This window comes from Delphinus delphis, chromosome 14 (genome assembly GCF_949987515.2).
Source record: "Delphinus delphis chromosome 14, mDelDel1.2, whole genome shotgun sequence".
NCBI classification, from domain to species: Eukaryota; Metazoa; Chordata; class Mammalia; order Artiodactyla; family Delphinidae; genus Delphinus; species Delphinus delphis.
The window spans coordinates 19,233,784-19,245,940 of NC_082696.1; the positions used below are offsets into that span (position 1 = coordinate 19,233,784).

Genomic DNA, 12,157 nt, shown 5'->3' on the forward strand with positions numbered 1-12,157 from the left:
AGTAAGTTACATTGCAAAACATATTTATAGAATAATATCAGTCTAATTAAAAGGCCAAATTTAGTCGTCTGCTGTTACATTGGAAACTGCCCAATTATGATATTTAGGTGTTTATAAGATATCACTCAGCTCAAAGGTTAGCTGAGAAGGTATAGAAAAAAGAAAATGACTATCAAAGTTACTTTTTTCTAATTTTAATATTGAAAAGTATGAGCAATAATTCCTCAGTTCCCTGGGTAGTTAGTTTATTTTGGTTGAATAAGATGTTGGCAGGTGTTTTGAGCACTTGTCACCATTCAACAAATTTTTTATTAATTTTTTTAACACCTTTATTGAGGTATAAATGACATATAATGAAACTGTAAATATTTAAAATGTAAAATTTATAAATTTTTGACATATGTATTTACCTGTGAGTTTATTTCCGCAGCCAACATAATCACCCCCAAAAGTTTTCTCATGCCCAAGTTACCTTAAAAAATAGCCTTTCCCAAATTTCTAGAAATTTAGTTTATCTTTCATCTTTGCTTCCATGATTCGCTGATATCTTTAACACTATGACTCTTGTAATATATCTGTTCTTTTTGTAGTTGTTGCAGTGGGAATGTTAGCCTGACGTGACTTACTATGTTGTATTTGGAAGTAGAAGTCTCATTTGTTTTCTTTTTGTGTTAGACCAGGGTTTCTTCACCTTAGCCCCATTGACATTTAGGGACAGATAGTTCATTTTTGGGGGGAGCTGTTCTGGGCATTTTGGATACTGAGCTTTTACCCTCTAGATGCTGGTAGCATTCTTGCAATTGTGACACCCACAAATGTCTCCAGACACGGCCAAATGTCTCCAGTGGGCAAAATCACACCCCTCCACCTCCACCTCAGTTGAGATCCACTATGCTAGACTGATAGAGATAAATCAGATTTGATGATTTATTAATTAACAACGTTCGTTTTTGCACCATGGTAAAGTCAAAAAATTGTAAGTCAAACCATCGTAAGTTGGGCACCGTCTGTATTCTCAATGTACTTTTTTTCTTTCTTTTCAGATCTTTTTGGGTTAGTGGTCTTTCTTGGTATTGAACCTTACTGTGTCAAACACTGGTGGGTTCGACTTCTCTATCGCCCTTACTGCAAGAAGAATCCTCAGCTCCTCTACAGCTTTATTGCCAAGATACTGTGGAGGTCTGCAAAGAAAGATGTGATTGACCAAGTCAGTAGGATAAGTTTTTATTGATTAAGGGTATTAGGAAAAAAAAAAAAGAAGAAAAGCAGAATTTTGGTAGAAAGTTAAATTTCCAGGTGAAATCTTCTTTTTTCTCCTCTGTATAGATCCAGATACCCCCTCAGACAGAAGAAATCCACTGGCTCCACTTTTCTCCAGTGGAAAGACATTTCTATCACCGTCAACATGAAGTGTGCTGCCAGGATGCAGTAGTAAAACTCAGGAAGATTTCTGACTGGGCTTTGAAGCTCAGCAGCCTGGACAGAAGGACTGTCACCTCCATCCTATATCCATTGCTGAGGCTCAGGCAGGCCTGCTGCCACCCACAGGCTGTTCGTGGGGAGTTCTTGCCACTCCAGAAAAGGTTTTATTACCAATTTTCTTATACTCCAATTGATAATACAGTAGTCATAGACAATATTTAAGCAATTAGCTTCCTAGCCCACAGTTTCGTTCAGGGTATTATAACTGAGTTGTCAGCTATTTTTAGCAGTGTGGTGATTTTTCTTTGATATGGAACCCCCTTTGTGATAGAGAATCACATCAAAATTATTTTCACGGTTTTGAACATTTCTTTAAAATTAGAACTGTTGTAGAGTTTTGTTGTTTTTTTTGTGGGGGGGTTGTTTTCTGCTGCACCCCAGATATGAAAGGCTTTTGTTCTTTTTGCATTATATTTTTTGGTTCCCACATCGGGGAATTAGATGAATTAGATTACCATTAAATATTTTCTTTATAGTCGTGTTAGCTATATTCTTTGATTATTCCTTTCTAATACATTAAGGTTATTTATGCCCACAATACTCTATTGTCCCAGAAACTTTTTTGTTCATCAGACTGTGACTTAAGAACTGGTCTTTTTTTTAGCACTTGATATTAAAAAGATACCCTTTCAGGTGCTGTAAGAAACATAAAGAGGAATTTGACTTTTGTCCTTGCCTTTAAGCAGTTTATGGACAAATAAAGGAGCTGACAAAGATTATAGATCTCTATTATGTAAGGCAAACATGATGTATTTCACAAGAGGTATATATGAATTGCTGTGGACAATTAGAGTATGACAGTAATTTCTATATAAAGCAGTTAATGTTAGACAGCCTTCTGGTGGAAATGGCATTTGAGCTGATCCTTGGAGAATATTCATTTTCTTTACAGATTAAAAAAAGTCAGGCTCTTAGAGGTTAATTACGTTTAGTGCTAGGATACAGATTCAGTGTTACATTCTCATACCCATACTGTTCCAAGTATATCATGTGTACTTTGTACTTTAGGAAGATTTTCCTACTTCTGGTCTTCATTGACTGAAATGAGAGAAAGTTAAAGAATGATGGGATCAGAAGAATGCTTGCTAGAATAGTAAGAGGTAATCAAGCTAAAAGTGATAATGGTGAAAATGGGGGTAAACAGAAAGATACTGAAGATCACAAAGACTCTGTAAGAGTCTGGTGCCCTTGACCTTATGTAATATAATACTCTAACTTAGGATTCTTTCTAGTCCTGAACAATCTCCCTTTTCTTTTAGCACCATGACAATGGAGGAACTGCTGACATCTCTGCAGAAGAAATGTGGAACTGAATGTGAAGAAGCACATCGGCAGCTGGTTTGTGCCCTCAATGGCTTAGCAGGCATCCACATCATTAAAGGTAGAAGGTGATTGCTTTGTTATCTCTGATTCTTCTAAACACTTAATGAGGAAGATTAGTTATAGTAGAAATCAAAGTTTCCCAAGAAAGACACTTTCACATGGTACTATTCGGAATTTAAATAGGTTCAGCTTAATGAAGAGCAGTTACACAGAACACTTCAAAAACCTTCAAAGTTTACATATGCTTTCACCAAACATTTCCACTTTTAGAAATTTTTTTAGGGAAATTATGATGTGAACAAAGATTTGGCAATAAATTATGGATTTTAGTCTATAGTAGTGAACAACTGAAACAACCAAAATGCCTAGAAATAGAAGAATGGTTAAAATTTGACACATTCAAGTGAATATTGATTTACAAAGTAATACTGTTTATAAATTCATTCTCCCAACAAATATTAGAATGTCTGCTGTGTGCTGGGTATGATCTAGGTACTAAAAATAATACAGTAAGATAAAGTAGTCTCTGATCTTGTGGGCCTTAAATTCTTAATAGAGGAAGACAAACAGTTAATCAGATTGAATAGGACAAAAATAAAATTATCTTTATTTGCTGCAATGTGATTGTCTATGTAGGAAAACTACTAGAGCAAATAAATGAGTTTCGCAAGGTTGCATAAGACAAGATGAATATATAAAAATGTATTATATTCCTATATACTGGGAATGAACAATAAGAAATTATAACAATGCCATTCATAGTAGTATCAAAAAAATATGAAATACTTTGACATCAAGTTGGAAAAAATATGTACGGGACCCATACAAAAATCACAGAAACATTGAAAAGTACAAATATTGCTAACAGAAATTAAAGAATACCTAGTTATACCGTGATCATGGATCAGAAGACTTAATATTATTAAGATACTGATTCATCTCAAATTGATATACAGAGTCAATGCAATCAAAATTTTCCCAAACAAAAATTTTAGCAGGCTGTTTATGGAAGTTGACAAGCTGATCCTAAAATTCACCTAGAATAGTCAAAACAAGTTTGGAAAAGAACAAAATAGTTGGAAGATTTACCTGAATCAACACTTATTTTAAAGCTATAATAATCAAGACAGTATAATACTGGCATAAAGATAGGCAAGTAGACCAATGGAACAAAATAGAGTCCAGAACTAGTCCCACTTATTTATGATCAGTTGATTTTTCAACAAAGACGCAAAGGCATTTCAGTGGAGAAAGCTTAGTGTTTTCAGTAAATGGTACTGGAACAATTAGCTATCCATATTCAAAAAGTTCAATTTGGGCTTCCCCGGTGGCGCAGTGGTTGAGAGTCTGCCTGCCGATGCAGGGGACACGGGTTCGTGCCCCAGTCCGGGAAGATCCCACATGCCACGGAGCGGCTGGGCCCGTGAGCCATGGCCGCTGAGCCTGTGCGTCCAGAGCCTGTGCCCCACAACGGGAGAGGCCGCAACAGTGAGAGGCCCGCGTACTGCCAAAAAAAAAAAAAAAATTCTGAAATGGAGTAATAATGTTACTTGCAGATGGTCACAATAATAAAAATAAATTTCAGATTTCCCATCTTAATTCTAAAACTGCATTCCTTATTTTATTTTATGTTGTTATGACTCAGAAGCTTAAGACAGTAAATGAATTTCTTCACTTGGCCTTTTTTCTAGTCTCCTTATGAGATTTGTTGTCTCTTTTTCCCTGTGGTAAAGTTATGCATAATATGGGAATTGGGGGAAAAGGTTATTCATCTGATCATTTCCAAACACTGTAACAGCAGGATCAGCATGTAGTTGGCTCCTAAATGGCAAAATGCCGTGCTATGGTGTAACAGGAGGTGCATCACTGCTCTTTTCAGATAGTTTCCACTGTATTCCTTCCCACTGTATTTATTTATCTATGGATGGAAACTATTGCTAATTGTTCAGAGAAATTCCTATTAAAAGAAAGTCCATTAATAAATGGTATGTCTATTCATTTAAATGTAATTATGAACTTAATTGTGGAGGATTAACTACTTTTAGTTTCCATGGTTTAACTCATAGTAGTATGTTAAACAATACACATTTTTAAAGGTAACATTACATATTTAACTTACATAATTTAAACTATTCTAATATTAGAGATCAGATAGTAAAGATCTGACTTGTAAAAGAAATCTAAACTTAATATCAAACTCTAAAAGGATTTGTTTATATTGTATGCAAACATATATATATGATATACAATGTATATTCTATGTTCCTCACTGATTATGGTATTAAAAACATGGTATTATTTCAATTTTGTACAATGTATACATGAAATACACACACACACACACACACACACACACACACACACACACACACATATGGTATAGAAGTGTTTTAGGTTCAGTTTTCTGAGAAAGAAAACTTTTTTCCTGATCATCACATACATTTTTCATTTCTACAGGTGTTTTTTTGGAGAAAATTAGTTTGGCAATATAGAACCAGTACAATTTGTTTACCTGAAAATGTTAGTGCCATCAAGTGGCAAAGAACCGGTATTTCCATATTTGGCTTAAACTTGTATAGCTTATTGAATATGCATATTTTTATGTCTTCCCCAGGAAACGTCCTTTTTTTTTTTTTTACTAAGCATTAAAAACATTATAATGACTAGTTCAGTTTCAACTGTTATTATTATAGTCTAGTAATTGTACCTTCTTTAAAAGGTATAATAATTATGAGGGGAAAATCGTTAAATGAATTGTTCTCTATAAATGATAGTATAAATATTAATAGAATCCATATGTCTTTTGAAAAGCTTTAGAAAAGTCTTCAAAACTAAAGAGAGTTCATTGTGTGAAGATAATTATGTTACTCCTACATTGTAATGCAATTTTATTATTGCAAAAATAATCTTCTCCTTTATTAAAGTGAATAGAAATTGGATGACTGTAAAGTACTGTGAAAACGTGCTTTAGAAAGCTTAGATAACTGGTAGAATTAGGTATAAAGCAGTGGTATAAAAGCAAATGTTTTGCACAACAATATGAACGAATATACTTAATGCTACTGAACTGCACTCTTCTAAAAATGGTTGAAATCGTAAGTTTTATTTTATGTGTATTTTACCACAATAAAATTTACATATATAAAATCAACTTAAAGAGAGAGAGAGGACCAACAACAAAATTTACAAAGGTGTATATATGGAAAACTCATTATGGCCATGAACAAATTTATAAAGGTATATATATGGAAAACTCATTATGGCCATGAACAAAGTTCTAAATCCATGATATTAATGAAACTAGTTTAAAGTTAAAAAAAATTAAAATGCAAGTGTATGTGATGATTAGGAAAAAGCCTTTTTTCCTCAGCAAACTAAAACCAGAACATCTCTTTCCCTTTTTTTCCCCTTGTATTCCATGATTTTGCCACTGTTAGATTTTTATTTTAATTGTATGTATCAATTAACAATTTTGAGTTTTTCCCCAGGCAGCAAATAACATAGGTTCCATTACTCAAAGCCATTAAAAATGTTTCATCTCTTCTTCAGTGAAGTCTCATCAAACTTTTTCTGAAAGAACCAGGTAATAAATATTTTAGGTTTTGTGAACCGTAAGATCTGTGGCAACTATTCAGCCCTGCTATTGTAATGCAGAAGTAGCCACAGACAGTACATAAATAAGTCAGCATGGCTGACTTCCAATAAACCTTTATTCATGGACCCTGAAATTTAATATCATGTAATTTTCACATGTCACAAGTTATTATTATTAATTTTTTCAGCTATTAAAAATGTAAAAGAAAATTCTTAGCTTGTAGACCCTACAAAAATGCAGTCAGATAAGACCCATGGGCCGTACGTAGTTTGCCAACCTGTGCTTTGATACTTTTTTAATTACTTTATTTGAATAAGGTGCTAACTATGTATAATAAAAAACAGCATAAATCTCAGACTAGTAGTGATAGAAATAGAAAGAATTCCTAAGCTTTTGAAATGTAGTTATTGACTATAAATCATTCTGGCCAAATACCAATAAGAACGATTCCTATCAAGAAGAGTGCATTATTTTTCTGAGAATTATGTGTAGGTTGGCCATAGTATTTTGAATATTTGTCTATAAATACATGTAAGTACCCCAAATTTGTCCTTAATTTCAAACATCCTAATGACTACTGATTGGTAGTCTGTAACTTTAACAAGAAGAAAACCATTTGTTTAAATTAAAAGTTAATTCAGAGTTTGTTTTTCAGTATAATTTTAAAACATTGTGTTTGATTGGTGTTCTAGTCTGTGAAATTAACCAACAACAATGAAAAAAAAGGTGCTGTTACCAGTTTTTTTTACTGGGGCAGTCATATTAATACCACATTAAATTCCTTTTCTTAAAAAATAAATTAGTGAATTGTAATCATTGCTATATTTTTACAGTAGGTGTTTTTAAATTATAGATAACTAGATGACATTGGGAACTAAATACATGATTTTCTTATGCTTTAAATATATTTTGATTATTCAGGTGAGTATGCCTTGGCAGCAGAACTGTACAGAGAAGTGCTGCGTTCATCTGAGGAACACAAGGGAAAGCTCAAAACTGATTCACTGCAAGTAAGTAAAAAGTTTCAAAATATTTGTTTTTTATAAAATAATTTTTCTGAATATTTAAGAGGACAAAGAGTAACAAATGGACTAAGTCATAATCACTGGGGATGAAGCTTGGAAATCATGTTCTTTTAATAAGCACCCAAGGTGATTTGTATATACACGAAAGTTTTAGAGTCACTATTCTGTCTGCTCAGGTCAGTATTGGCCACAAGGCTGACTAGATAAGCCTAAGCTACATTAGAAAAGCAGCTCAAAATATTTGTATTTCAAAGAATGAGGTCAGTTTTATCACTTCACATATTAACATCAACATATTTATTCACATGGTATTCACCAAAAAGAAGAGAAATTGAGTTAAACTCAAAAATGAAACTAAGTGATAATAAAAACTATCCAATGATCTTCTAATTTAATTTTTGGAGGTCTTTTAAGGAGACTTGGATATTTGAATTATAACACTTACTTAAGTGTGAAATATCTTCCTCTTTCTGGTTCAATCCAGTGGATCATGTAGACAAGGCTGTCTAGCTAAATGGTAAATAAGGATACTTTTTTGAATCTTGTTAAGTTTAGGCTTGAGTCCCAGGTGAGGCTTCTTTTTTTACCATTCAGAATCTAAACCTTGGGACCTACATGTTCACCTGTGCCTGAGCAGGTATTAGGAGGAGTGTATGGGGGGAGAGGGAAGAAGAGAGAAAATTAAATACCAGTCTACTTATATTTTGCATGGGTAAGGATTACAGAAGGTCATGGACCTTTTAGCAAATGTATTAACCACATGCGAGAAGGAGGAAGTACAAAGATACTGTGCTCCTGAATAAAGGAAACAAAAGTAGGACAAGTAGGTCCAGTATGCCTGAGTTCAAGAGTGAAGAGTAAGCTGTCAATCAGCCTGGTTCTTGCTTTTGAGTCACAGTAACCCCAGCTGCTGATAAAGCGTGGTCCACCAAATGTCTTGCTCTATCAAGTCAGATTAGCCACCCTGCTCTGTTGGGCATGTGTAAGGCATGTGTAAGGGAATGGAGAGAGACAAGTATTCCTCCCATTTCAGTCCACCACCTTGTGCAGAAAGCAGCAGAAGTCCTCTTCCACAAGTGCACACAGAGAAGTGGAGCCGAGTTTCTACCATTTTTTCTTTCATGGTATTTATACTTTTGTTTTTGCTATTAAATCTGACAGCGTTGGGCTTCCCTGGTGGCGCAGTGGTTGAGAGTCTGCCTGCCGATGCAGGGGACACGGGTTCGTGCCCGGTACGGGAGGATCCCACATGCCGCGGAGCGGCTGGGCCCATGAGCCATGGCTGCTGAGCCTGCGTGTCCGGAGCCTGTGCTCTGCAACAGGAGAGGCCACAACAGAGCCTGCGTACCGTAAAAAAAAAAAAAAGAAATCTGATAGTGTTACTGATTATGTTATCTATGAAAGCATGATTAAGAGACCTAAGACATTTGAGGTAGTTCTTCAAAGATTAACTCTACAAAGATCTGTACCACAGCCAAACAGAGTAAACCCTTATAGTCTCAAATCACTGACACCAAATCAGACCTTACCAGAAAGTCTCCTTTCCCATCATCCTTTAGTCTTTAGTTGTCTTCTCAAATAAAGACTCAAATTAGATAGAAACTACATTCACTTTATTTTTTCTCATAGCCCTTTACTCCAGAGGGAGCGTCAAACCAGTCGCAGACTCAATACCACAGTGAGATGCCTGGCTTATATTTAATACAGAAATTTAAGATGGAGTTTTCTCCTTTATTCTACACCATCTTCACCTCTAGCTCCTCTGCTTTTCAGCCCTTAAGTTCAACAGATCCAGGTCACAGCCCTGTTTTCTAAAGTATTTCATTATCTTTGTTTTTGTCATAATATAATTGCTAGGCTCATCCAGACTCATTTCCCAGGAGAAGAGGAATCTAGTCTGTGCAGTCAACCTTTCTACTTTACTGGACTTACTTGGCATACTCATATTTCCCCATATAGACAAGTGCATGTATAAGAGAAGAAATATACCTATATTACATACTCTGTTAAATACATAGACATGTTTCATGAAACTGTATCTTTTTAATTAGAAATTTATGTCATTATGAGTTAAGATAATTACTATAAAACTGACTCGGAGAAAGTTGGTATTCAAATTGTTTTAAAGGAAAAGAATTCGGTGATTAAATCTTAAATGTGGTGTTAGTGTTCTGTATGCCTTAATAATAGTAGGTTCTCCCCTTAGAGTTCACTGCATTGGCTGTCATAATTGTTGCCTTTTGTGTGTTTTACAGAGACTTCATGCTACCCATAACCTGATGGAATTGTTGACAGCCAAGCACCCAGGGATACCTCCTACCCTGAGAGATGGCAGACTTGAGGAAGAGGTAATTATTATTTTTTCATTCTGTCTATAAAAGAATTTTTTTTCAGACTTCATGCTCCATCTAAGTGATATTTCTTAAAATAGTTTCAAGAGTCAGTTAAGTATTTCAGTTAAATGGACGAAAGTGAAGAATTTTCCTTTTTCCTAATGGTAACTTATAAGAATAAAATTTTTCAGTACTTCTGTTACTTGCAAATAACATGATTCTTCTTGTCTTGAAAAGTTGAAAGAGGAACAATTTTTAAATCCTTTTTGTATTAGTCTTCTATGGTTTCTATAACAAAATGCCACAGACTGGCTTAAACAACAGGAATTTTATTTCTCACACTCATGAACTGGAAGAATTAATATTGTTAAAATGTCCACACTACCCAAAACAATATACAGGTTCAATGTAATCCCTATTAAAATTCCAATGGTATTTTTCACAGAAATAGAATAAACAATCCAAAGATTTGTATGGAACTAGAAAACATCCTGAATAGCCAAAGCAATCTTAAGATTAAGAACAAGGCTGCAGGTATTATTCACCCTGATTTCAAACTATATTGTAAAGTTATAGTAATTAAAACAGTATGGTGTTGACATAAAAGCATACACATAGATCAATGGGACAGAATAGAGAGAGCCCAGAAATAAAGCCACCCATATATGGTCAGTTAGTTTACAAAAAAGGAACCAAGATTAGACAATGGGGAAAGGACAGTCTCTCTTTTTTTAATTGAAGTATAGTTTCAGGTATACAGCATAGTGATTCAGTATTTTTGCAGGTATACAGCATAGTGATTCAGTATTTTTGCAGGTTATACTCCATTATAAGTTATTATATGATAATAGCTATAATTCCCACTGCTATACAATATATCCTTGCTGCTTATCTATTTTATACATAGTAGTTTGTATCTTTTAATTCCATACCCTTAATTTGTCCCTCCCCGCTTCCCTTTCCCCTTCGGTAACAACTATTTTGTTTTCTACATCTGTGAGTCTGTTTCTATTTTACACATACATTTATTTGTTTTATTTTTTAGATTCCACATATAAGTGATATGATATTTGTCTTTCTCTTTCTGACCTGTTCACTAAGCATAATATTCTGGGTCCATCCATGTTGCTGCAAATGGCAGAATTTCATTTTTTGCTTATGGCTGAATAATATTCCATTGTAAATATATACAACTTCTTTATCCATTCATCTGTTGATGGGCACTTGGGTTGTTTCCATGTCTTGGCTATTGTAAATAGTGCTGCTATGAACATTGGGGTTCATGTATCTTTTTGAACTAGTGTTTTCATTTTTTTTCCAGCTATATACCCAGGACTGGAATTGCTGGGTCATATGGTAGTTTATATTTAGTTTTTTGAGGAACCTCCATACTGTTTTCCTTAGTAGCTGCACCAATTTACATTCCCAACAACAGTATGCAAGGGTTCCCTTTTCTCCACATTATCCCCAACACTTGTTATTTGTAAACTTTTTGATGATAGCCATTCTGACGTGTGTGAGGTGATACCTCATTATTGTTACGATTTGCATTTCTCAAATAATTAGCAGTGTTGAACATCTTTTCATGTGCCTTTTCATAGCCATCTCTATGTCTTCTTTGGGAAAATGTCTTTTCAGGTATTCTGCCCATTTTTTGATTCAGTTGTTTGTTTTTTTGATATTTAGTTGTATGTGCTATTTATATATTTTAGATACTAACCCCTTATCAGGGGTTTAGATATTAACCCCTCATTAGGTGATTAGAAAATAGGCAGACAGGGACTTCCCTGGTGGTCCAGTGGGTAAGACTCCGCACTCCCAATGCAGGGGGCCTGGGTTCAATCCCTGGTCAGGAAACTAGATCCCGTATGAATGCTGCAACTAAGAAGTCCACATGCCGAAACTAAGAAGTCTGCACACCGCAACTAAGAAGCCCGCGTGCCGCAACTAAGACTAAAAAGGCCACATACCACAACTAAAGATCCCACGTGCTGCAGTGAAGATCCCATATGCTGCAGTGAAGATCCTGCATGCTGCAACTAAAGATCCCACGTGCTGCAGTGAAGATCCCATATGCTGCAGTGAAGATCCTGCATGCTGCAACTAAGACCCAGCACAGTCGAAATAAATAAATACATTTTTAAAAAAGAAAAAAAAATAGGCAGAGGATGTGAATAGACATTTTTCCAAAGAAAACACACAGATGGCCAACAGGCACATGAAAAAATGCTCAACATCATTAATCATTAGGGAAACGCAAATCAAAACCACAATGAGATATTACTTCATACCTGTTAGAGTGGCTATTATCAAAAAGACAAGATATAAAAAGTGTTGGTGAGGATGAGAGAAAAGGGAACCCTTGTGCACTGTTGATGGGAATATAAATTGCTGCAGCC

General features: G+C 34.9%; 1 protein-coding gene across 3 annotated transcripts in view; it reads left to right on the forward strand.

Moving 5' to 3' along the window:
* Positions 1-12,157, forward strand: part of SHPRH (SNF2 histone linker PHD RING helicase) — an 82,860-nt gene that overhangs the window by 27,190 nt on the left and 43,513 nt on the right. For all 3 annotated transcript variants that reach the window (XR_009521902.1, XM_060029832.1, XM_060029833.1), the window contains exons 12-16: positions 1,044-1,207; positions 1,327-1,583; positions 2,742-2,863; positions 7,322-7,410; positions 9,681-9,773. Coding sequence is in view for 2 of the 3 variants with exons in the window: in XM_060029832.1 (XP_059885815.1) it covers positions 1,044-1,207; positions 1,327-1,583; positions 2,742-2,863; positions 7,322-7,410; positions 9,681-9,773 (725 nt within the window). In the remaining variant the exon portion in view is untranslated. The remainder of the gene's footprint in view (positions 1-1,043; positions 1,208-1,326; positions 1,584-2,741; positions 2,864-7,321; positions 7,411-9,680; positions 9,774-12,157) is intronic.